The 26,602-nt window shown below is 51.6% G+C and overlaps 1 protein-coding gene and 1 long non-coding RNA gene across 3 annotated transcripts in view; both read right to left on the minus strand.

Moving 5' to 3' along the window:
• Positions 1-26,602, minus strand: part of FAM131A (family with sequence similarity 131 member A) — an 827,483-nt gene that overhangs the window by 491,687 nt on the left and 309,194 nt on the right. For both annotated transcript variants that reach the window (XM_069618793.1, XM_069618790.1), the window contains exon 2: positions 8,773-8,912. Coding sequence is in view for 1 of the 2 variants with exons in the window: in XM_069618790.1 (XP_069474891.1) it covers positions 8,773-8,912 (140 nt within the window). In the remaining variant the exon portion in view is untranslated. The remainder of the gene's footprint in view (positions 1-8,772; positions 8,913-26,602) is intronic.
• LOC138493270 (uncharacterized) lies at positions 819-1,690 on the minus strand. The gene is made up of 3 exons (XR_011276343.1): positions 1,617-1,690; positions 1,436-1,526; positions 819-1,326 (listed from the first exon to the last, which is right to left on the minus strand). It is a non-coding gene; the product is annotated as an uncharacterized lncRNA (long non-coding RNA).

Raw genomic sequence — 26,602 nt, forward strand, 5'->3', positions numbered from 1 at the left:
CTTTATATAGAAGTGATGACATCGTCAAGTTTACAATCTTGGGGAGTTCCCTGCAAGAGTTCTCGCAAATAGGTTTGGACAGTCACCTTTCCCTCTCCTCCCAAATCCAGCCTCTCTCAGGATTGGCTTAAAAGTCTGGAGTAGACATATGGCAGCTTCCATTTGCAATCCCCATTTGCTCTAATCTCAAATATTTGGCAAAAACTAGTTATGTGGCAAAACTTCATAATTTTACTAGTTACTGCCATAATATATATATATATATATATTTTCTGATTCAGCTAATCAGGGGCAATTTAATACAACAACTGCCGGATCTGCACCATGTTGCAAGGCCGTTTGGCAATTTTCAGCTGTTTTAAAAAAAAAAGTGTATTGTTAGGAACATGCAATTTATTCCCCACATTCCTAGTTTTACCCTCCACCAGTTTGGTAACTCTCAAATTCATAACATTTTCAGATTAGCCAGAAACCCATTTTAGATGGCCATCACAGTTCTCTGGGTCGCAGGTGGATGCATTTTATATCACCAAAATTGCCTGGAATTTACCTAAAAACGACACATCAAGAATGTTGGTTGCTGAATAAAAGGTCTAAGTTATAATAGTCCTTTTAAATTAATAACAAATCTTCATGTTGGCAGAATGGGAGCTCTGCTTCCACTGGGCCATTTGTCTCTTTGTTATTTGAAGTTGGTTGTTTGCAGATTGTAGATACCTGGGATGCGTAAACAAATGTTGTGAGCACACAAGATTCCTCCATTTTTTGTAAAGGGGGCTGTGGTATATGAGGAAGGATACATCAAACAAGCGAGTACATTAACCACTAGCTACCCACCTCTAACACACCCAAGGGGAAGGCTACTTATCAGAAATTATCCTCACAGTGGAATTTTCATACAATTCTGTCTACCACCACGGTCAAAAAGTTATCTTAAACATATTTTAATCAATATTTACTCCAAACATAACAGTAAAAACAACATAAAAAGCCATATACAGTGTTCATCATTTACGAAAGCCATAATGGACAAGATGGAGAGAAAACAACACTTCACACTTATGGCTGTAGTTCACATCACAATGTTTACAATCTATCAACATTGGTTATTTAGCGTGATGTTAGTAATAGTGTGACTGAATCACATCACTATTATACACAAATATGGTATAATGGCGTCTACAATCGGATGTGTTTCTGGGGCAAAGGGCAGCACTGTTGCAGTGAAAGGCTCGTCAGTAGTGTCCCAGGACCCGTCTTCAGGATGCAGTGAATTAAGAGGGCGGTTACACTGTCACCATGACGCATATGTAGCAGTGTAGTCACCTATACAGTGAATAAAAAATTGAAGCAAATATAAGATTTACTCGATACCAGTAAAAACCTTTGTATTCGTGGTGTGAGTGTAATACAGAGAAGTAGCCAATTTGCTAACCTTATGGTGATTTCTTTTGGTGTGGTGAGTGAGGCGATTGCACTCATCAATCTTATAATGGCGGCCGACAAGTCCGTCCAAATAGTAACAGCTGTAGATCAATACATGTTTTTAGTCAATCAATAATACGATTTTCAAGGGATACTAATCACGATACGGTATGTCAAAGTTAAATATTTACCGTTTGGCGTGGACCTCAATTCAATTATAAGTTCCCGCACGGCGTGTTGATCGTGAGCATAGGTTATGTAATCATTTTGGCACTACATATCCCATAATGCATCATGGAATCTATAAAGGATAAGGAATATATCAGTTCTGTGCTGGTTTAATTTAAAAAGTGTAGAGGTTACATACACTCAGCACTTACTTGACAAAGAATGTCCCAAACGCTATCTTGCTTTTTTCCTCCTATTTTCGTTATTTTTAAGTGCCAGCTCGCATTGTCAACCAGACCAGGGAATCAAGTCCTGCATGGGGGCAGAAAGAGCCAAAGGAGACGGTCAGCCGTCTAGTTATTTGTCGGGTAGCCGTGTGTGTCATAAAATCAAAAGAAGCTTACCTTATCTGTCCGTTCACGCGGTGAAAAACTACCGCTGCAGGGCACAGCTTCAATAACATGTACCTCAAGGAGGGACTGCCTGCACACTTCTATCAGAGCCCAGTGGTGTTATTGAAGCTGTGCAGTGCAATCGCCTCACTCATCACACCAAAAGAAATCACCATAAGGTTAGCGAATTGGCTACTTCTCTGTATTACACTCACACCACGAATACAAAGGTTTTTACTGGTATCGAGTAAATCTTATATTTGCTTCAATTTTTTATTCACTGTATAGGTGACTACACTGCTACATATGCGTCATGGTGACAGTGTAACCGCCCTCTTAACTCACTGCATCCTGAAGACGGGTCCTGGGACACTACTGACGAGCCTTTCACTGCAACAGTGCTGTCCTTTGCCCCAGAAACACATCAGATTGTAGACGCCATTATACCATATTTGTGTATAATAGTTATGTGATTCAGTCACACTATTACTAACATCACGCTAAATAACCAATGTTGATAGATTGTAAACATTGTGATGTGAACTACAGCCATAAGTGTGAAGTGTTGTTTTTTCTCCATCTTGTCCATTATGGCTTTCGTAAATGATAAACACTGTATATGGCTTTTTATGTTGTTGTTTTTACTGTTATGTTTGGAGTAAATATTGATTAAAATATGTTTAAGATAACTTTTTGACCGTGGTGGTAGACAGAATTGTATGCAAATTCCACTGTGAGGATAATTTCTGATAAGTAGCCTTCCCCTTGGGGGTGTTAGAAGTGGGTAGCTAGTGGTTAATGTACTCGCTTGTTTGAGATACCTGGGATGCACCTGCTACAGCTATTTGCTCTGCTTAGAACTGCCTTCAGAGACAGCAAGTCTGGAGAACACTTGATTTTCAACACTCTTAACAGCCACACTTTATTGCAGTTGTAAACATTTGCAATGCAAAAACCAGGCTGCCAGTGGGGGAAGCCTTTGTGAAGTTTACACAGAGGCCCTCTATGTGTCCTTGGCTGAATGGAACCCACATATTGCATTTTCTAACATCACCTTTGATTCCTTGGCATACAGTGTGTTTTAAGAGTCCACTTTGCTTTTGCCCTGAACGTACAGAGCTGTTTCTTTCAGTCATTAATAAAATACACTTTTAATTACCTGCTGTTCGTTTTTCTGCTAAAAAGTGAGTCTGAATGGTCACAGTGCACCATATTTTGATGGGTGGCAGTTTCAGTGAAAATGCTGCATTTATTTCTCAGCCAGTAATATGATGTTTTTTTTCCAATCTGCACTTGTATTCTATTTCTTTCTAGCTTTCTCTGGATTTCCCTTGCAGAAAGATTCCCTTGCAAAGCCGTTTTGGTGATAGTGTCTAAAATCCTATTTTTTATGTGAAAGGGACCTTTGAATTTCTTCAGCCTTTGTGAATTAAAAATGCTGCTTTTCCTTTGATGTTGTTTTCACATGTCCTTTCAGTTCTGTTAGTTTGGGGCATTTGATTACCCCACACACAACTTTGACATGTTCCTCAATTGCAACATCAAGTATATCTCAGTAAGCACTTCCTTAATTAAACCCAGACAATTTGCTTACCCTCCAAATAAATAAAATGTCAACATTAAGTTTTCTGACTGCTGGCAGTTTATTCAATTCGGTTCAAAGAATGAACTGTCAATTCCTCAATTAATATTTTCCATCACGTGTTTCGCACTGGTGATGCTTTGTCAAGGCATAATATTTATTGGAATGTTTGTAGGTCTGTGTTCTGGGTAGGTCTCCTTCATTTTCTGGAGCACACAATGGTCACATAACTACATTTATTTTGATCCTCTCTGTATAGTCCTGCTTGGTTGTGGGCAAAAGTGCATTGTAGCCGCCATGACTTTGGAACAATATGTGAGGTGCACAAGGACATCTCCTCATTTGCTTTAGTGAAAATCTTTCTAAATGTGGCCTCAGGTGTTAGTTATATTAATTTCAGCTGCACTTAATGTGTTGATAAAAGGCTGAGTTGCTCCACAAGTATTAAAACCTCTGACCCGCTGATTGAATACAAATCTCTGATATTTTAATCCACTTCATTATCTTGCTGTTGCAACTATTAATTAATATACCTGAAGCAAAAGTCAATGTTCCATCGAAAGTCATGGCTTGCAAGCTGCTTTTGTTTTCTTGTTGAGATGGTTTTATTAGGTACCTGGAAACATATTTGTTGAGGCAATGCTGGTGTCAGTCAGTATATTTTACATTTAAACACAGTTACTATTGAAACTTGTGCCATTTTTATTTTACTGTTTTTGTATTGTATATTCTATTATTTATTTATTATGCACCATAGCCCACGGGCATTAGGGCACACAAACACTTAGGACAGGAGCACCGAGAACAGGAGATACTCATAAAAAGTATCTATTTGAACAGAAACGTTTTCAGAAGCTTCTGAAATGATAGCAGATTTCTTTTCTGGCCTACATTCAATGGCAGGGAATTCCATGCAGAGGTAGCCAGCACCAGAAAAGACCCACCGTTTCCATTAGCTGTCTTATTCTGAGACATGAAAGGAGGCCAGTATTTGCAAGCTTTAGAACTCTTTTTGGCTTATAACTAGTCAGTCTATTCATTAGGTATATGGGAGCCTTACAGTATATACATTTGTGTGTCAGGGTGACTATCTTGAACTGCACCCTGGCAGCCACGGGCAGCCAATGCAGCCCTTTCCTGATCTGTGGATATCTTCCACTATTATTGGTCAGGAAATCATCATCATCATCCTTACAGTCACTCTAGAGAATGTCTTTAGTGCTACTGGATAGAGTGGTGAAAACGTAAGCTTTGCTATTCCAATAAATACATATATCATCATTTAGTCATATTTACATCAAGTTGTTAAAACTTCAAGGCAAAAAACATTGGTTTTGCAAACATCGGTCTTTGCATCAATTTCTCAGAGGTTGTTTTTTTCATGGGCCAGGCAATGCTTAATGTGTGGGGGTGTTTGCCAGGGCTGAGCCCAGGACTTATTTCTGAGCACTGACACTTATTGTCTTAGACTCAGGTAAATTATGATATGGTGTTTTGGCAACTTTACTTTTTTAACAGTATATCAATCTTAGCCACACAACAAACAACAAAAGTGTAAACTATGCCATCACTGTTGTGTTAATTATCCAGATTCATGAGCAACCATGAGCCGAAAGGTCACAGCATAAGGTGCTCACGCTGGTTATGCCAGCACATTGCTCTAGTCAGCCTGCTTTGCACTGGTATCAAGCCACTATTGTAATCACTGGCAGCATTGCCAAAGCAAGGTGGGTGTCTTGGGCATGTAGTGTGGGCAGCAGCGATGCAGCCACCATGCCAGGTGCAGCTACCAGTTCAGAGGGCAGGTGGGCACAGACATGTATATGTGCCAGTGTCAGAATGATGCTTGTTTTGCTGCACCTCAGCAGGTGGGGACACTTAGTGGTCATGCATGGCCCGTTTAAGCTGGGAACTTCCCCTTTTCCTTCTGGTATGCCGCTAGCATTCGATGCAACAGTACAGAGACGGGTGACATGCCACCAATTGACTGAGCCTTAAACAGGCACTGGCACATGGCTGCGATCAGTGCCGCAGTCTCCAGCTGAATTAGTAGAGCAGCGGAGCGTTCAGCACAGAGAGGCCTACAAAAGGAAAAGACCTTTGCTGAGTCCCACCCTATAGAAGATCCTCTGGCTGAGCTGTGTGACGTGCAAGTTCATCAGTACAGGAATCATTGTGTCTGCATTTGTCCATCATTTTACTATATGAAGATAACAGTTTTACTCTCTTTTCTGAAGATAGACAACCACAATGTTCATCTTGCTATCCATAGAATCAGTGGGTATTAACAATGAGGATTTGGTGTCTCAATTCAAGAAACAACTATGTAGTTATAGTTTGATTCTTATCTTTAAATCACACATCTGACTTGGGTGGTACACACATAACCCATAATGAGCCAGAGGTCACAGTCGCAGCTACATCCCGAATATGTTGAAACTATGGAGAGCAGTGGTAAACAGCTAGCTGCCACCCCACACGGCACAGTTCTAAAAAATAATTGCTCCCTGTCACTTATGTATTTACAAATTAAGCACTGGGGCCAAAGTTGCTGCTGCAATCCCCCCTGCTTTCAGCAATTTTGCCAGTGGGGGTGAGGATGCCACGCTAGGTAAACCAACTTTGTGATCCACCAATTCCTGGCTTATATGGAGGTATTTGATGAGCAACACTGCGACCACCTAACCACTGGATGTCCAGTTCCAGTCCTCGAGGGCTGGACCCATGCCAGGATTTCAGGATACCCCTAATTAATATTCATGAGATATATTTGCATTCAATGATTCTAAATGTATGCACATTTTCCTCATTAATATTAATGAGGGCTATCCTGAAAACCCATCAGGATTCCGGCCCTCGAGGCCCAGATTTAGACAACCCTGTGAGTAATAGACACATGTTTTTGATCTTAAATTGACAAATTGAAATTGAACATAACATTTTTAGTTCTTTATGGTGTGTGTTATCGTTTTAAAAAAAAAACTTTTCACATATAAAACATCCTAAAATAGACATATATTCAATACTTAGAATGTTTAAATAATCACATAAAGTAATCCATAATGAGTGTAAATGTTGCCATGTTAGTTCTTCATGTCATTCTAGACGTTTGTCCCTTGTACTGTTTATAGTCTCAATGGCAGGTAACATGTACTGGCAATGGTTCAAAAGAAAATACAAAGATGAGTGGCTTTTGAATCAGATTTTAAAAAATGTTGGGTTGAAGTCGTTTTTTTTTTTTTTTTGCATCGCGTAAAATGCCAACTTCACGCATCTGCATGGTATGTCATTTTAAGGGCAATGCTGAAAGGGCTGGTCTGGCAAGTTGTGTGGGCCACGTTTTTTGGGCCAATGTGGGCCAACTACTTAATGCACTTGGCAGATGAAAGTTTGAAAGTTTTAAACAATGATAAGGGACCAATGTGCTTTAAAATGCAGAGTTTGGATAAATATTCAGAAAAAACATCACCTCCGATAACACGCATGCATTGTGATTTGTGAACGTGGTCCATTTTTTCATTGTGGCCCAATTCTACTTTTTGTCCCAGTCCTGACGTGATACCTGTGTGGGGCGTATGGACCTTAATTATGTGGTTACACGAAATATTATCCTCTCCCAGTCCCACCCTCTTTCTTTAGAATAAAAGTCAAGGGACGCACACATTCAGCAAAATGTATCCAAATGCCAGTATCGATGGTGCAGACTGGCCCGATAGGCAGATGTTTGCATTCACTGCATGACCAGTATGCAGATGTTTCCAGTTCAGGTAGTGTGACCAGTATGCAGTTAACTCTACATGCCCGCTCAGCAGATAGTGCTTGTTTTGCACAGTTCCCGGGCACAGAGGTATTTCAATACAGCCAATCAGAATGCAAGTATTGCCCATCCAAAACGCCCCTACATGCAGACATTCCCAGACTTGCCAGGAAGATGTTGTCAGCTTGCACAATTGCCTAGTATGCAGAAACGGACACTTTCCACCATCTCTTCCCAGCACCGCTTACCAGTTGCAGACCATAATGAGTGGGAGGCAGAGTACCCGCCAGAATGGCGGGGTGAAGTTATCCTGGCAGCGAGTTGGGAGAAAGCATTGGTGCTGCTTCTTGGCATATACCCTCTTCCCTTCCCCACAGTGAGGAGCTATGTGTGTATACTGTGAGATACCCCCTGCGCTCAGACTCCTACCCCTGGTGGTGGCCCTTAAACTGCTCTGTGGTATGCATCCTCGTCCCCAAATACATGGAAAAGGGGGTTTATTTGAAGTGTAAACACAGAGGTCTGCCTCCTTGAAAACCTAACAAAAGTTTTTGGGTTTTTTTGCGGCATACTACATGTTGGCACTGACCAGGGCTTTGGAGTACTGTGATGGTAAACGCCACAGCTGGGCTTCACAGGCCCCAGGTAATCCCCCAAGAGAGTGCTAATGGCCCCTTTCCCTGACAAGTCACAGCAGACTGGGAAAGGGCCATTAGCATCCCAAAGCCCCTCATTCTGTGCATTCGCCACAGTAAATGCCTGCATTGCATAAACCGGAAACAGTGTAATGCAGGCACACTTCACTTGCACATTTTATTCAGAAGGTGCTTGTCTGAAACAATTCTGTGATGTGAAGACAAGTAGGGCACCACACAGAGATGTCTGGTTGTCTTGAGCAGGTAAGACATTTTCATGCATCAGGGTTTGTAATTGTTTACAAACTCCTTGATTTTGGGAACAAGGGGTGTTTCAAATGAATGCTGAAAACAAGGAATGGGGGTGTTTTATAAAAATGGGGACGAGCAAGGGTGTAACTTTAAACTGAGAGTGCCAGCCCGAGTCTCTTACCCTAATTGTACCCCAGCCATTTGTCAGCCACTAGCAGATTGGTTTGCTCAAAATGTGTTCATAAACTTTGCCAGAGCACCACATGTGACCCAGCTCCAATGAAAGAGTTAATTACTGTAGACCCGAATCACCCAGCGACATTTGAAGTCCTGCTTGCATCATGAACTTAGCGATGGTCGCTTCATCAGCCTGCAAAGGATAAGCAGTTAGGTGGACCCCTGGTGATTCACACACACCACCTTGAGGTGCCACATAGCTATGTGCAGTGAGTTACAGTATCATACCGAACCCACTGTCCTCTCAGGGGAAACAGAGACAGCCTTATACATACAAAGCCACAGTCCTCATCATGCTGAATGCACTGGAAAGCCGTGTGGTACCTCTATTGAGTCCTGACTGTCCACGGAGGTCTGCCGAGCCAGCGTTCTCACGACGGATGTCCTGGTCTGTCCCAAAGGCACCAGGGATGGACTCGTACTCGCTTCACTCCACTCCACTTGTAGAGCTGTGTCCACTGCCACTGCAATGGGAAGCAAGGAGGGTAGACCATTCAGCATAAGACAGGAGGTTTCTTTCAAATCCAGTAGCAGCAGCCTGGCTACAAATGCAAAGCTACAGAACAGGTGGGTCAACAGAAGCAGAAATACACAACGCACGGCAGGCATTACTGCAAAGCATCAGACAGCATTGCGTTGCTGAGCTCCTCGGCTACTAGTGCAGAGCTCTGCATCACGCAAATTCCCCAAAGTTCCTGCATAGCTCCAGAATATGTTCCCATGGGCACTGCATCACACGGACCCTCCTTTGCTGCGCAGCCCTACAATATGCATGAAAATGCACTGGATCACATCTACCGTCACTGGTTTATTTATTTATTTTAAGGGTTCTGTTCTTATGAAGCACTTTCTTATCCAAAGGCACTGTACAGTTACCAAAACGCAAAAGAAATTACCAAAACCATCAATAAAAGTGAAGAACATATATTCTTTCAAATAAAAAAGGAAATAAGAGCCCAAATAGGGGAAAAAAGTAGACAGAAGCAGAATTTACTAAAAAACATCAAATAAGGGAAAGCAAGTTTAAACAAATTCGTTTTTGGCAATCTTAGCAGAAACACAGGTGCGTGGAGAAACGGGGAAAGGATTCCTTTTTTTATTTTATTGTATTATATTGTTACCAAAGTTAACTTTCAATACATTTACACGAACAATATCTAGTCCATAACAGATAAAACATTACAATTTCATAATTACTACAAGATAAAATAGACATGCATTTAGTCCCACACCAATTAAAAATGTTTAGGATCCTCTTCATCCGTTTCCAAAATGTCATCAAACGTAAGATACAAGCTTTGTTATTTCCATTCATAAAAATGTCCAAAGTCTGGGCAATGTCATAATCCTCACACAAACCCGCTGCAGCCAAGCAGCCTTTTCTCAAACTAGATAACGAAGCACATCCCAATAGAAGGGGCTTTGCCGTTTCAATACAGTTCTCACCACATAGTCGACACAGTCTCTCACGCTTCCGAATGCCGGAATCCTCGTCTCGGGAGGATTGCTCAGGGGCAACGCACTCGGCTTGGAAGCAAGACGACACAGAGCACCACAGGTTTGATCCCCGGGTCCTCGCTTAGAAACCTCTGGGTATTAAGCGCATTGTAAATAACCTATCATATCATATCAACCCAAGCCACTGTGATTTCCAATGTGGGTACTCATATCATATCAACCCAAGCCATAGTAATTTCCAATGTGGGTACTGACTTAAATTTAACTCGCAGGTAATTACCAATATATCTTGGAACTATTTCCTGTCCTTCCAAGGATGTTATGTAGGTTTTAGCAGCAGATTTAGTAGACAAGTCGGCATAGACTTGTTCCCTACTGTGTGTAAAGAGAAGATCACACACTATATCTATACCTACTGTAAGGCAAGTTCAAAATGTCCCCAGAATCCCGCTCAGATCCACGTCTCAGTAACTTCCTGCAACTTAGAAATGGTGCTAGTTTTCATAAAATCTTTCTGTGTCACCCAGGTGTCCCTCAGTAGTGCAAAAAACAATCCAAAGGAGACGTTAACTAATTTCCGGTGTGTGAGTAGGCAATGCTAATAGATCTTAGCAGTAATGCTCTTAATATCAAACTCAATCAGGAAAAACTCTGCAGGAGTATTTTTGGTTAAATGCAACAGCCTTCTCAGTATGTCATGTTCCAGTTTGACAACTTGAGAAATTCTCTTTAGTGCCCATGTTTCTGCCCCATAGAGCATGTTTGGAAGGATCTTCGTAAAATACATTCTAACGATCACACCAATAGAGTACCTCCCGTCCCTATAGAAGAAGGATCCGATTACACCTATGACCTGTGAAGTTTTTAACTGCACCTGTTGCAGGTGCACATTGCAATCCAGCTGTGCATCAAGGGTAATCGCTAGATATTTTTTTGATGCAAAACTTCAATACTATCCTGATTCAGCATTCAATTCCACCTCAGTGGTTTCTAATGTGTGGGGCAAAACATCATGATTTTAGTTTTGTTAGCATTGATCTTTAAGGAGTTGAGCAAGGTCATCCGCATATGCCAGCCACTGAAGACTTGTGTTGCCTAATTCCGGAGGCATCGAAGTTGGGTTGTCTATATCATCTCCCAAATCCACCAGACATACATTAAAAAGCATTGGAGCAAGAATCCCACCTTGCTTAAGTCCCGAGTGAGTGTCCATCCAGCTGGTCAAAGATCCATGCTGATTCATACGCACTCTAACTGTGGCATTATCATGAATTGCAAGAATCATATTCAATAATCCTTGTGGAATATTCCAGTTTTCTAGCTTAACTCATACACGCCGATTCATGGAATAATTAGCGCGGCGCAAGTGGCCAAAAACGTGCGATTCGCAGTGGAATAGCGAAAATCGCAGTGCAAGTGCGAAAATCGCACGAAAAGCAGCGCACATCGATTCATGGAAGGCTGTGCGCGAGAAAACCATCGGATGTGCGCTAAAAAAGTGCGCGGCGCACGTTGGCGCACAGGCCATCTAACGGCGTGCGCAGGGTCACAGCGAAAATCGCACAGGCCACAGCGAAAATCGCACATAGCGCAGCGCACACAACAAAAGTAGGCGGAACACGGGGCGTAACACTCGGAATGGGGAACAACTTGCCAAAATGTGGGCGTCACGGGGGAAGTACAGGGTGCAAGTGCGCGGAACGCCCACACGCTCGCCTACAACCCGTATTCATGGAATCGAATAGGGCAAAAAAGCGCACGGTCAAACCAGCGCACAGGCACAAACACGACCGCCACAAGAAAGCAGGCGGTAGCGTCTCTGCGCCTGTAATAAATGTGCGCCAAAAGGTGCGCCAACAAATAGCACCTATATACAGCCATGATGAATGTCCTATACTGGGGCCCTCCAGGACAAATGACGTTCAAAGGGGTACCCACAAACACGGACACCCGCTGACTGAAAAATAACGTGTGCGTGTATTCCGGGGTGCGCGGGAAGTCTCACACGCGATTTGGCAGGGTACGTGGATTTCAGGGGTGCGCGGGAAGTTCCACACGCGATTTGGCCGGGTACGTGCGCGGGAATTTCCACATGCGATTTGTCTGGGTACGTGGATCTCAGGGGTGCGCGGGAAGTCACACACGCGATTTGGCAGGGTACGTGGATTTCAGGGGTGCGCGGGAAGTTCCACACGTGATTTGGCCGGGTACGTGCGAAGGAAATTCCACACGCGATTTGTCTGGGTACGTGGATCTCAGGGGTGCGCGGGAAGTCTCACACGCGATTTGGCAGGGTACGTGGATTTCAGGGGTGCGCGGGAAGTTCCACACGCGATTTGGCCAGGTACGTGCGCGGGAATTTCCACACGCGATTTGTCTGGGTACGTGGATCTCAGGGGTGCGCAGGAAGTCTCACACGCGATTTGGCAGGGTACGTGGATTTCAGGGGTGCGCGGGAAGTTCCACACGCGATTTGGCCGGGTACGTGCGCGGGAATTTCCACACGCGATTTGTCTGGGTACGTGGATCTCAGGGGTGCGCGGGAAGTCTCACACGCGATTTGGCAGGGTACGTGGATTTCAGGGGTGCGCGGGAAGTACCACACGCGATTTGGCCGGGTACGTGCGCGGGAATTTCCACACGCGACTTGGCTGGGTACGTGGATCTCAGGGGTGCGCGGGAAGTCTCACACGCGATTTGGCAGGGTACGTGGATTTCAGGGGTGCGCGGAAAGTTCCACACGCGATTTGGCCGGGTACGTGCGCGGGAATTTCCACACGCGATTTGTCTGGGTACGTGGATCTCAGGGGTGCGCGGGAAGTCTCACACGCGATTTGGCAGGGTACGTGGATTTCAGGGGTGCGCGGGAAGTACCACACGCGATTTGGCCGGGTACGTGCGCGGGAATTTCCACACGCGACTTGGCTGGGTACGTGGATCTCAGGGGTGCGCGGGAAGTCCCACACGCGATTTGGCAGGGTACGTGCACGTGAATTTCCACACGTGATTTGGCTGGGTACGTGTATGACAGGGGTACGCGGGAAATTCTACACGCGATTCGGCTGTGTGCTCCCAGGTATTCCCTGTACACCCTCCACGGCCCCTGCAGGCAGCCAACACCACAGGGGACTACCCTGCACACCTGCTCATGTCACCCAGCACCCCCACCCCCCAGCATCCAGGGGCACCCTCCACCAGGCCCCCACTCATGTCCCCCTGCACCCCCACACCCCAGCATCCAGGGGCACCCTCCACCAGGCCCCCACTCATGTCCAACTCATGTCTCCCACCACCCCCACCCCCCAGCAGTGCAGGGGCACCCTCCACCAGGCCCCCACTCATGTCCCCCTCCACCCCCACCCCCCAGCAGTGCAGGGGCAGCACCACCAGGGCCCCACTCATGTCCAACTCATGTCTCCCACCACCCCCACCCCCCAGCATCCAGGGGCACCCTCCACCAGGCCCCCACTCATGTCCCCCTGCACCCCCACCCCCCAGCATCCAGGGGCACCCTCCACCAGGCCCCCACTCATGGCCCCTATCACCCCCACCCCCCAGCAGTGCAGGGGCAGCACCCCCAGGCCCCCAACCATGTCCAACTCATGTCTCCCACCACCCCCACACCCCAGCAGTGCAGGGGCACCCTCCACCAGGCCCCCACTCATGTCCAACTCATGTCTCCCACCACCCCCACCCCCCAGCAGTGCAGGGGCACCCTCCACCAGGCCCCCACTCATGTCTCCCACCACCCCCACCCCCCAGCATCCAGGGGCACCCTCCACCAGGCCCCCACTCATGTCTCCCACCACCCCCACCCCCCCAGCATCCAGGGGCACCCTCCACCAGGCCCCCACTCATGTCCCCCTGCACCCCCACCCCCCAGCAGTGCAGGGGCACCCTCCACCAGGCCCCCACTCATGTCTCCCACCACCCCACCCCCCAGCATCCAGGGGCACCCTCCACCAGGCCCCCTCTCATGGCCCCTATCACCCCCACCCCCCAGCATCCAGGGGCACCCTCCACCAGGCCCCCACTCATGTCCCCCTGCACCCCCACCCCCCAGCATCCAGGGGCACCCTCCACCAGGCCCCCACTCATGTCCAACTCATGTCTCCCACCACCCGCACCCCCCAGCAGTGCAGGGGCACCCTCCACCAGGCCCCCACTCATGTCCCCATGCACCCCCACCCCCCAGCAGTGCAGGGGCACCCTCCACCAGGCCCCCACTCATGTCTCCCACCCCCCCCACCCCCCAGCATCCAGGGGCACCCTCCACCAGGCCCCCACTCATGTCCCCCTGCACCCCCACCCCCCAGCAGTGCAGGGGCAGCACCACCAGGGCCCCACTCATGTCCAACTCATGTCTCCCACCACCCCCACACACCAGCAGTGCAGGGGCACCCTCCACCAGGCCCCCACTCATGTCTCCCACCACCCCCACCCCCCAGCATCCAGGGGCACCCTCCACAGGCCCCCACTCATGTCTCCCACCACCCCCCAGCATACAGGGGCACCCTCCACCAGGCCCCCATTCATGTCCCCCTGCACCCCCACCCCCCAGCAGTGCGGGGGCACCCTCCACCAGGCCCCCACTCATGTCTCCCACCACCCCCACCCCCCAGCATCCAGGGGCACCCTCCACCAGGCCCCCACTCATGGCCCCTATCACCCCCTCCCCCCAGCAGTGCAGGGGCAGCACCACCAGGCCCCCACTCATGTCTCCCACCACCCCCACCCCCCAGCATCCAGGGGCACCCTCCACCAGGCCCCCACTCATGTCCCTCTGCACCCCCACCCCCCAGCAGTGCAGGGGCACCCTCCACCAGGCCCCCACTCATGTCTCCCACCACCCCCACCCCCCAGCATCCAGGGGCACCCTCCACCAGGCCCCCACTCATGGCCTCTATCACCCCACCCCCCAGCATCCAGGGGCACCCTCCACCAGGCCCCCACTCATGTCCCCCTGCACCCCCACCCCCCAGCATCCAGGGGCACCCTCCACCAGGCCCCCACTCATGTCCAACTCATGTCTCCCACCACCCCCACCCCCCAGCAGTGCAGGGGCACCCTCCACCAGGCCCCCACTCATGTCCCCCTGCACCCCCACCCCCCAGCAGTGCAGGGGCAGCACCACCAGGGCCCCACTCATGTCCAACTCATGTCTCCCACCACCCCCACCCCCCAGCAGTGCAGGGGCACCCTCCACCAGGCCCCCACTCATGTCCCCCTGCACCCCCACCCCCCAGCATCCAGGGGCACCCTCCACCAGGCACCCACTCATGGCCCCTATCGCCCCCACCCCCCAGCAGTGCATGGGCAGCACCACCAGGCCCCCACTCATGTCCAACTCATGTCTCCCACCACCCCCACCCCCCAGCCACCATGGGCAGCCCCCACCAGGTCCCCACTCATGTCTCCCACCACCCCCACCCCCCCGCAGTGCAGGGGCACCCTCCACCAGGCCCCCACTCATGTCCCCCTGCACCCCCACCCCCCAGCAGTGCAGGGGCAGCACCACCAGGGCCCCACTCATGTCCAACTCATGTCTCCCACCACCCCCACCCCCCAGCAGTGCAGGGGCACCCTCCACCAGGCCCCCACTCATGTCCCCCTGCACCCCCACCCCCCAGCATCCAGGGGCACCCTCCACCAGGCACCCACTCATGGCCCCTATCGCCCCCACCCCCCAGCAGTGCATGGGCAGCACCACCAGGCCCCCACTCATGTCCAACTCATGTCTCCCACCACCCCCACCCCCCAGCCACCATGGGCAGCCCCCACCAGGTCCCCACTCATGTCTCCCACCACCCCCACCCCCCCGCAGTGCAGGGGCACCCTCCACCAGGCCCCCACTCATATCTCCCACCACCCCCACCCCCCAGCATCCAGGGGCACCCTCCACCAGGCCCCCACTCATGTCCACCTGCACCCCCAACCCCCCAGCAGTGCAGGGGCACCCTCCACCAGGCCCCCACTCATGTCTCCCACCACCCCCACCCCCCAGCATCCAGGGGCACCCTCCAACAGGCCCCCACTCATGGCCCCTATCACCCCCACCCCCCAGCATCCAGGGGCACCCTCCACCAGGCCCCCACTCATGTCCCCCTGCACCCCCACCCCCCAGCATCCAGGGGCACCCTCCACCAGGCCCCCACTCATGTCCAACTCATGTCTCCCACCACCCCCACCCCCCAGCAGTGCAGGGGCACCCTCCACCAGGCCCCCACTCATGTCCCCCTGCACCCCCACCCCCCAGCAGTGCAGGGGCACCCTCCACCAGGCCCCCACTCATGTCTCCCACCACCCCCACCCCCCAGCATCCAGGGACACACTCCACCAGGCCCCCACTCATGTCCCCCTGCACCCCCACCCCCCAGCAGTGCAGGGGCAGCACCACCAGGGCCCCACTCATGTCCAACTCATGTCCCCCTGCACCCCCACCCCCCAGCAGTGCAGGGGCACCCTCCACCAGGCCCCCACTCATGTCTCCCACCACCCCCACCCCCCAGCATCCAGGGGCACCCTCCACCAGGCCCCCACTCATGACCCCTGCACCCCCACCCCCCAGCAGTGCAGGGGCAGCACCACCAGGGCCACACTCATGTCCAACTCATGTCTCCCACCACCTCCACCCCCCAGCAGTGCAGGGGCACCCTCCACCAGGCCCCCACTCATGTCTCCCACCACCCCCACCCCCCAGCATCCAGGGGCACCCTCCACCAGGCCCCCACTCATGTCTCCCACCACCCCCACCCCCCAGCATCCAGGGGCACCCTCCACCAGGCCCCCACTCATGTCCCCCTGCACCCCCACCCCCCAGCAGTGCAGGGGCACACTCCACCAGGCCCCCACTCATGTCCCCCTGCACCCCCACCCCCCAGCAGTGCAGGGGCAGCACCACCAGGCCCCCACTCATGTCCAACTCATGTCTCCCACCACCCCCACCCCTCCAGCAGTGCAGGGGCACCCTCCACCAGGCCCCCACTCATGTCCAACTCATGTCTCCCACCACCCTCACCCCCCAGCAGTGCAGGGGCACCCTCCACCAGGCCCCCACTCATGTCCCCCTGCACCCAGGTCCTCACAATCCCCAATCATGTGCGTTATGGTCAGCCTCCACAGCCAAAAGGCCCTACCAAGTAACCCTTTCACCCACATGGAAATGGAAATTACATGTTACACCCCCAATGTTCATAAAGCAAATGAACCCATGTCCGTCACACACAATGGTTGCAATTGAATGGGAAAACATCCAACATGACATGCATGAAACCAATGAGATGATACCACACAGTGAAGTATGAAAACAAAATTTTGTATTAAAAAAAATTGAATGCAAATGAAATGAAACAAACTACAATGGCAATGAAAAAAAGATAAGCTGCATGTCCGTCCAAAAAAATCAAAAATACAAATCCAAATCCAAAAAAATGTCGTCCAAAGTCACATTAAAAATAAAATCAATCAGAGAGAGAAAAATAAATGCAAAGACCATTGCTCCATGGTGAATAAATAAAAAAAATAATAATCAAACAATCCAATGAAGAACTATGTACAAAACATCCAAGGGTCCATGAGCCCAACTGAACAAAGGAAACCTACAAAAAACCCTAACTAAAATGCAACTATATACAAAAAGTGGAGCAGTGTCCGTCGACTCCAAATCATAAGAAGAAACAAAGGAAACCTAAAACTAAAGAACTATATACAAAGGCGGCGGGCAAGTCCAGCGACTCACTCCGTGGTGTTCCGGGCCAGGGCATCATCAAACTCCTCGTCTATGTCCCGGAGGCGGTCCTGTTCCATGGCCCCGAGGGTCCGCAGGGACGACGCCATCTGCTCCTCCAACCCCCTGCGGATTGCCTCGAGGCACTCGGCCCGCCTCAGGGCCCTCCGCATGGAGTTCTCCGCCCTGACCATCGTGAGCCGCGCCTCTTCCGCCCACCGCCGCTCCGCACCTATCTGCTGGCCCAACCGCAGCCACACGGAAGACACTTCCTGTCCTGGGTCCTCCTGCCCTCCGGCCGATGCCTGCCCCTCCGATGTTGATGGCCCCGAGCCATGATGCCTCCCACGTTGACTCTGCTGCTGCCTCCGACGCAACTGCCTCTGCCAGCACGATGGCATCCAGGCTGATGGAATCCACCGACGCCGTCGTGCACGTGCCCTGCCTGATGATGCCGGCACATCCTCCATCTGCTGGGGTACAGTTGCTGTGGTGTCCACCCCTGCTGGACCTCCGACTCCCGACTGTGGCAGGGTTGGGATCCCCACCGAGCTGGCTGCATTGGTCAGGGCAGGTCCACAGGAGGCCTGGTGGCATCTGGGCCGGAAGACGGCAAGGAGAACGACCGGCGTATAGCCTCCACAGAGGAGGAGAGGGCCGCCAGATTGGCCGACACATGCAGGAAACCCCCGAACATGGAAGATCCCAATTGGGCCACGTCGGCACGGTGCTCTTCGTGATGATGTGCGTGCTCCTCCCGGGAAGCACGCACGTCATCACGAATTGCACCCGCGCGCATCGCGACCCCAATCAGGACCTTCTCCATACGGCCACGGGTCCCCTCGTCCGCAGGTGGAGGGGAGTCAGGTGACATGGACATCTCCTCTACCTGCGGACGGGCCTGGGACGGGGCATCCCTGCTGGTGCATGGTGGTGCACTCACAGGGTCAGGGACAGCGACATGCACAGGCCCCTCCACGGTGACCTGTGCTGCCTCCTGCCCCTGCCCCTGGACTGCACCACTTGCACCAGCAGGGATGCCCCCACCAGGCCCCATGTGTGCCTCAGTGGCGGCCTCCTCCTCCTCTGTGGAAACCACCAACCTGGATGGCTCCTCACCGTCTTCCGCCGTAGCAGGCCCCTGTGGGGGCTCACTCATCCCTTCCGCTGCAGCCGTGGGGGCATCCCCGCCGCCTTGCTCCACAGCGCCGTCTCCGCCCTCTTCTTCACTAGCCGCTGCGTAGAGGGAGACATAGAACACAAGCATCAGGGTACTGTTCAATGGTCCCCTAGACAGGAAGCAATAGCAGATGAGTACCACTGTCAAAGTACACTTCCATCATGTCCCTCCACAACACATGGGTCAGTCCAGGCAAAACACACACAGTAACAGGCATGGTGCATGCCATGGACATTTCCATACATGTCCAATGGACTCTTGAAACATACAATGATATGGAACTCACATGCATCATAGTTCATGCCTATCACATGCACACACTACACCTCAGTCACATCCATCTGGCCTCATACACCCCAAACACAGCGGATACAAGGATAACTAGGCTGCATCAGTGAATCTGTGCATTGTCACACACATGTGTCATGCATCCATGGCATTCACAAGTCACAGACACGCAGGTCAGGCACACAGACATGGCTACCATATATGTACCTGGCATCAGCACCCATCCCTCACCCCCACCCATGTCCAGGAACAGAGACTGGCATGCTCTCATGTGTAAAATCTGCATAGGGCTCCCCATGTCGCATTTAAACACATGCAACAACCATGTGGTTCACACATCACTGGTCGCACATGCATTACCATGATGTCCCTGCACACATACATGCATACATGGCCTATGTCACACATACAGGCAAGTATCAGACAACCAGCACACCGCAACATGCCCTGTCTCACACAGCAATGCTTGGCCACTTACCGCTCAACTCCAGACGGGTCTCCCTCTCAAGGATCTGGGAGTGGAGAGCTGGGCATACGCATTCCAGGACCCTCATCTGGATGGAACTCATGCGGCCCCGGCCCCCCTCCACGAGGCGCCGGGTCTTCACGAGGGTCCTGGACCTCAAGTCCTCCCAGCGCTTCTTGATCTTCTGGACGTCGCGGGTTGCCACCCCCTCAGCGTTGATGGCAACCACACAGTCGGCCCAGATCCTCTCCCGTCCTTCCTTGCTGGCGCGGGACGATCCAAAGAGGGCATCATACTGCCCCAGGACATGCTCCACCAGGACACCAACTTCGGTGGCAGTGAAGCTGGTGCCCCTCTGCCCCTCTGGCCTGGGGTTGCCACTGGTGCCAGATGTGGAAGTGCCCGACATGGCAACCCCAGAGGCAGGAGTGGGTGGGCAACTGGGTCCTGGGGCTGGGCTGTGGAGCGATGTTATCCCAGTCGGGAGTCTTCAGTTCCAGCAGGGGTGGACACAGCAACTGGACCCCTGCAGATGGCTGATGTGCAGGCACCAAATGGCAGGGCACGGTGGCAGCAGGCAGGCAGGCAGGCAGCAGATGGCACGTGGGAGGCTGCTCGGGGCACTGGGGGGCAGTAATTCGGCCTTCTGGGCAGGAGCGTGGTCTTCTGTGTGTTTTCGCGTGGCCAGCTTGATACGGAGTGATTTGGCACGTGAAAATCCTGCACGTCAGCGTGAAATTCGAGGAAAGGCCCTTAGCGCGTAAGCGCGTCAGCACACATACGCGATTCTATTGGACCAAAGACCCTCAGCGCGTAAGCGCATCTGTGACGTGACCCGCACGGGTGTTTCCCTCATAGCACGTGATGACCGAGCACATGTGGAAAGAATGCACGTCAGAGTGTCATCGCGTGTAATTGGACAAAAGTGCGCGTACACGCGATTGGCCTATGTACGTGTATTTCAGGGGTGCGCGGGCACTTACACACGCGAGTACATCAGCGCACGTGTATTCCGGGGTGCGCGGGAATTTCCACACGCTATTGGCCTGGGTACTGGATTTCAGGGGTGCGCGGGAAGTTTCACACGCAAGTACATCAGCGCACATGTATTCGGGGGTGCGTGGGAATTTCCACACACTATTGGCCTGGGTACTGGATTTCAGGGGTGCGCGGGAAGTTTCACACGCTCGCCTACAACACGCGCAAAGAAACACGTACTCCAGTAGGAAGCAGGCATACGTCGACCCGCGATGAACATACCGTTCCTAGCAGCAGTGGCAGTGGGCTACCAAAGGAGGAGGAGGAGGATAGTCAGGGCCAGAATATTCACACCCAGAACCAGCCTTTTCGGGATGCCTGATGACCAGGTGTATGGGAGGTACAGGTTTCCACCACACATAATACTGGACCTGGTGAGTGAGTGGGAGGATGACCTCACATCACCCACCCTGTGCTCCCAAGCACTCAGCCCCCTGGAGAAGGTCCTCAATGTACTGCACTTCTTAGCCACTGGATCATTTCAACGGACAAGTGCCATAGTGGGTGGGGTGTCACAGGCCAGGCAGTCACGCTGCCTACACCAGGTCTTGAACATCATCACTGCACGCCCATCAGTCCGCAGGCACATATACCTGCCCAGAACACATGCAGAAAGGCATGCTGCCGCCCTGGATTTTTATGGTGTGGCACGATTCCCCAAAGTGCTAGGTGCCATCGACTGCACCCATGTGGCTCTACGTCCCCCCAGGGCATCTGAGCACATCTATAGGAACCGCAAGCACTGGCATTCCATCAACGTGCAGGTAGTATGTAATGCCAAGGGAATCATCACCTCAGTATATGCCAACTATCCCGGGTCCACCCACGACAGCTTCATTTACCGAATGTCCACCCTAAGCCGGGACCTAGAAGCTGGGCGGCATGGCGATACATGGCTGCTTGGTGAGAATGAATGCCACTGCACATGCATGCATGTCAGATACTGAGCAAGGTCACAACCCCACCAATGATACCAATCACCACCTCCACAGGGGACAGTGCCTACCCTCTCAGCCCCCACATGATGACGCCAATTCGGAACCCCACCACGCCACCCGAGGTAAGATATAACACAGCCCACATTGCAACCCGGGGCATAGTGGAGCGCACATTCGGAGTGCTTAAGTCACGCTTTCGCTCCCTTGACCGTTCTGGCGGGCAGCTGTTATACGCTCCCCCAGTAGTGTGCAGGATCATGGTGGCAGCATGTGTCCTGCACAACGTTGCAACACGCCGGGGCCTGCCTGTGGACATGGTGGTGCCCCCACATCCCCAACCACATGCACGCCCGCTGCGCATGGGAGGGGAAAGGGCACGGGGGAGGCAGCCTGTACACAGCTAGTGGCTAATTACTTCACATAGAAATCACACCCCTGTGGAGTGCACACTGCCCTGGCACATACCATCTGACAATCAATGATCACTTAACCTGACACTGATCCTGAATGTCTGGAGAATCAACCGTCAAAACCATATCAGCCTGAGACTGTTCACCTGGAAGTGTTACAATGTGTGCATCCCTACCTACACAGACACCACCAATGCAGTTTCGTGAAAAAACACATTCATGCAGCTAAAATGAATACCCACTTGCAAAATGCAACATGAGGACAGTGCCATGTCACCCAACCCATCCCCAGCACCGCCACACGACACACCGTGCCATGTCATGCTATGTGCAGGTAAAGAAAGTAATCCCCACAACATGACAAAAGTGTCACAATGTACAGTGTCCCTAATTGAAACTCGCGACACCTGAAATGCTCACAGTAATGCAGGACCAACAACACACTTGAGCAGGTATTTAGCAAAAACACTTATCATCTACTGACCCTCAAAACTACCATTAACATGACATTACGAATGTAAGTAATTAGTAGTCTCACCACCTGGAAATGCCTGCACTCCCACCACTTCCAACTGTATGTTGTTGCCGCCATGTAGAGTTGTAGGTGCACTGCTGCCAACATGGACCCCATCTCCAAAGTAGAGGGCCTTGTGTAGACATGAGGAAAGGACCTGCAAATTAGGAGGTAGACACGGATGATGAGTTACACATCAATGCAACATGCAGTGTACAACACAACAGCAATATGCACTAGGAATGTATACACAGTATTGACTAGACTGCCCACACATGTAGTGGGAGTCCAATGTCACCATGTACGTCAATGTCACTTGGGCACACCCTTTGCAAGCCCATGGAAACGGGAAGCAGGAGGGGTGTGTGTGACATAAACCCAAGCATCTGAACCAAATACATGACAAGCCTGCATGTGCCCAGCCACAATGCAGCGTATGCCCACGGGAGCCACACAAGGCAACACATTGTCCCAATAAAAAAAAAAATATATATTAAAATTAAAAAAAAAACATCAAAAATGGCCATTAATGGGCCCGGGGGGGTTTGGGAGGCCACCCAGGAGGTCCGAGGACAGGGTGCACACCAAAACCCACCTGTGTGGATCTTGCGGAAAAAAAAAACACCTCCATGGGCTCATGGCCCACACGGCTACCCTATTGTGGGAGTATCACTGCTGTCGCTATTATCACCCTGTGCAGCTGCATCCGGAGGTGGTTGCACTATGGGAGGCAGCCCACGCAAGGCCCTAGTCTGTTCCTCCATGGCTGCAAGCATGCGGGTGTGGTAGGTCTCGTTCTGGAGGATGAGTGTGCAGAGGTCCCCATGCAACAACTCACGGGATGCCCGGACCTCCGCCCTAGTTGCCTGCATCTCAGCTGAGAGCGTACGGGTGAGACGCTCCAGCTGCTGTTCTGTCCTTCGGTTTGTTGAAGCCTCAAGCTCAACAAGAGTCGTCCTGAGGTGAAGGAGTTCCAGCCTCAGGGCTTCCCTGTGGCCCTGGGACTCTATGGAGATGGCTTCCTGCAGAGTCGCCAGTGCCGCCCGCCTGTCCCTGTTGGACGCCAACATGTCCTCCCTGTGTGACTGGCAGATGGAGTCGGTTGCCTGCTGTAGTCGCTCCATCAGCCTTTCGGGGGGGACAATGGAAGTGGCCACCCTATCCATGGCCTGAGCCATCATCTCTGATGATGCTGCCTGTTGGGTTGCCATACCGTAAATGGATTGCTCCCATGCGGTATTGCCAGGTGGCGTACGGCCACCACGTCGGCGGGCACCACACCTGTCTGGGGCAAGGCGAACTGCGCCTTGCTGTGCCGGCACTGCCTGAGGCTGCAGGACTGCATTCCCCCTCTGATCTGCTGGCCCAGGAACAGGATCAGATGTCGCGGAGTGTGACCCTGCATCCGTAACCACCAAAGGCGTAGCTGCCAACACTGACATCCCCATTGAGGGTTCTGACCCTGGTGCAGGTGGGTGGGACAGAACAGAATCCCTCCCAGGAACACTCACCTGCGACGGCACGTAGGTCTCATCATCCGAATGAACACCTGAGTACAGCTCGGGGGAGGTGCAGCCAGAGACACCCCTTGAGAGCACGACCTGCAGCAGTTGTGGGTTCTCACCCACCACCACACCACGTCCCTCACTGGTGGTCGGTCGGCCCTCGGACCCCTCCTGGGTCTGCACCATCTCCACAACCCCAGCAGTATCAGGTGCGTCTTCCCCTGCAAAGACATAAAAGCAAACAAATGGAAACAGGCATTAGCACCATGGCACACAATGAGGGCTGAGAAGCAACAGAACCAGTACTTGATTGACACATGTCCCACATGACTAAAACCCTCCCATGCATGCACCCTCACTGCGTATGAAGGGGAGGCAAATGGCACACATTGATGACACCAAGATGGAAGATGAACACATTTGCTGCATGCTGCCTAGCAGTGGCATCACACATTGGCCTGTGATTGCCAGGTGAAATACACATGCTATCACACAGATGGCATGTACCATTGCTATTGAGTGAAGATGGAAAGGAGGACAGCACTTATTCATTCAGTCCAGTTCCCTCATGTAATAGCTTTTCTAATTCAAACAGGTCTGATTTTTCACCTGGAGCTGCCAGTCCAAAATGGTCCGATTGCACAGGGACATGTCTAAACAAATGATATCCAGGTAACAAAGTCACTCCACTTTACCATAGCCATGTCAGACATGTGACTAGAGGACTGAGAAATGCCTAGTAAAAGTGGTGGAATGCAAACAATCTGCCTGAATGAACAGAGAAAAATAAGCAACAATGTTGTTGCAAGGTGACACTTCAAGGGCAACTGGCGTGCTTTTGGGCTATATGTCTACTGTTGGCAGAAGGGGTACTGCTATGGCCAAATGCTGCTGCGCAGAATGTATTGCATGAAGCACATGGGTGACCCAAACGACTCAGGCGTACACACCCTCACCTGGCACACAAACAGAAGCCCTCACACACACACCATGCACATGGATGACACACACATGCATGTGCACTCACCGGACAATGCCTCATAATCAGGCAGATCTCCCACGCCTTGGATCTGTTCCTCCGTGACGTAGGTCCCAGCGACTGACTCATGTGGAGTAAGTTCCATGTCTTCTACTGGAGACCCACCTCCAGTCACTAGAGTTGCGGCATGACCTGAGGCCAGCTTATTCTTTGCCCTGCGCTTTAGGTCATTCCAGCGCTTATAGCAATCATTGGCTGTGTGCCTCACGATTCCAAGGGCACTTACGATGTCCGCAACTGTCTGCCAGTGTGCCTGGCGTTGTGCAGGTGTGGTCTTGGATCCTGCAACAATGACCATCTCGTTATCATGTGCGGACACATACTCGACAAGTGCATTCAGTTCGGCATCCGTGAAGCTGGGCTTCCTCAACGGGCCGGACTGTGTAGCCGTGTCTGGGGCATCAGCCTGTGCCGGACGAGCACTCTTCCTCTTCCGCTTGGAAGGTGGTGGTGATCCTGAGTGTCCTACGCCGCTCTGGACACTAGGGGCAGGAGCCCTGGTGGACTCTGTATCAGGAGTGTGGGATTGCACACTCAGCATGGGAGTTGGTGCAGGCATTGGCTCAAGTGTAATGGTGTCAGGGGGAATATCAGCAGGATGGACTAGGACCGACACTGTCCTGGCTGGGTGTGTGAGAGCTGGGGTGGATGGAGCCGCAGCTGCCCCTGCAGCCTCTCCACCCTGCCTACTTGGGGCAGCAGATGACCTTGCTGCCCCTGATCCACGTGGCCTGATGACATCAACGTGCACCGGCGCACGTGTCATAGGCCTGCTAACCTGGAAGTCAGCCATGGAGTCAGCCAGGTCTGGTGCCACAATGGGCTGGTCCAACAAGGGCTGAGCATGGATGGTGTCAGCCACATCAGCCTCAACCAGGGGGGGGGGATTATGGGTGCCCTTGACTGGTCCTCCACACATGGGGGGACAGGGTCACCCTGCGAGTAACGACCACGTCCCCTACCGGATCCACCATGGCCACCACTTGTGGCTCGTCCACCTTTGCCACCCTTACGGAATCCTCGCCTCCCAACCATGGCACTGATGTTAATGTGCGTATGGGAGTGGCTGTAAACTATTGTCCTGGGCAATTGGGGGTCAAAGGGGTTGGGTACCAGATGGTAATTGTACCCTAGTGCTCTAGCAAGGCTGAATGTGACCCCTGGGGAAAGATGACGGGTCACGCAACGCACAGGAAGCCCAAAAAAGGGAGATGACATGCACGCAACCCCTCCTAGACCACGTGTGCGGAAAAAAAAAACTGCACTACGCTGTGGCACCCAGTAACACAAGAATGAACGTATGCGTGTCACACGCAGCCTAGAATGACCTCTGAAGGGGTAGGCTACACACGGGGCAAGCACAGATGTTAGATACGTGCGTGACTCACCGTCTGCCAGGAAAAAGAGCGTGAAAAAGAAGCGTGTGTGCGCGTTGGCAACACCCCCGCCAAAAGAAGAATTGTACGCTGTCTGAGGAGACAGGACAACAGTAGAAGGGAACGCTGTTTGAGGGAACAGGCCCAGGAAAACCAGAAAAAGAGAAAAAAGAGAAAAAGCTGTCAGAAGTAACAGGGAGTACGAACTTGAAACGC

This window comes from Ambystoma mexicanum, chromosome 10, assembly GCF_040938575.1.
Source record: "Ambystoma mexicanum isolate Mex_15411 chromosome 10, UKY_AmexF1_1, whole genome shotgun sequence".
Taxonomy (NCBI): Eukaryota; Metazoa; Chordata; class Amphibia; order Caudata; family Ambystomatidae; genus Ambystoma; species Ambystoma mexicanum.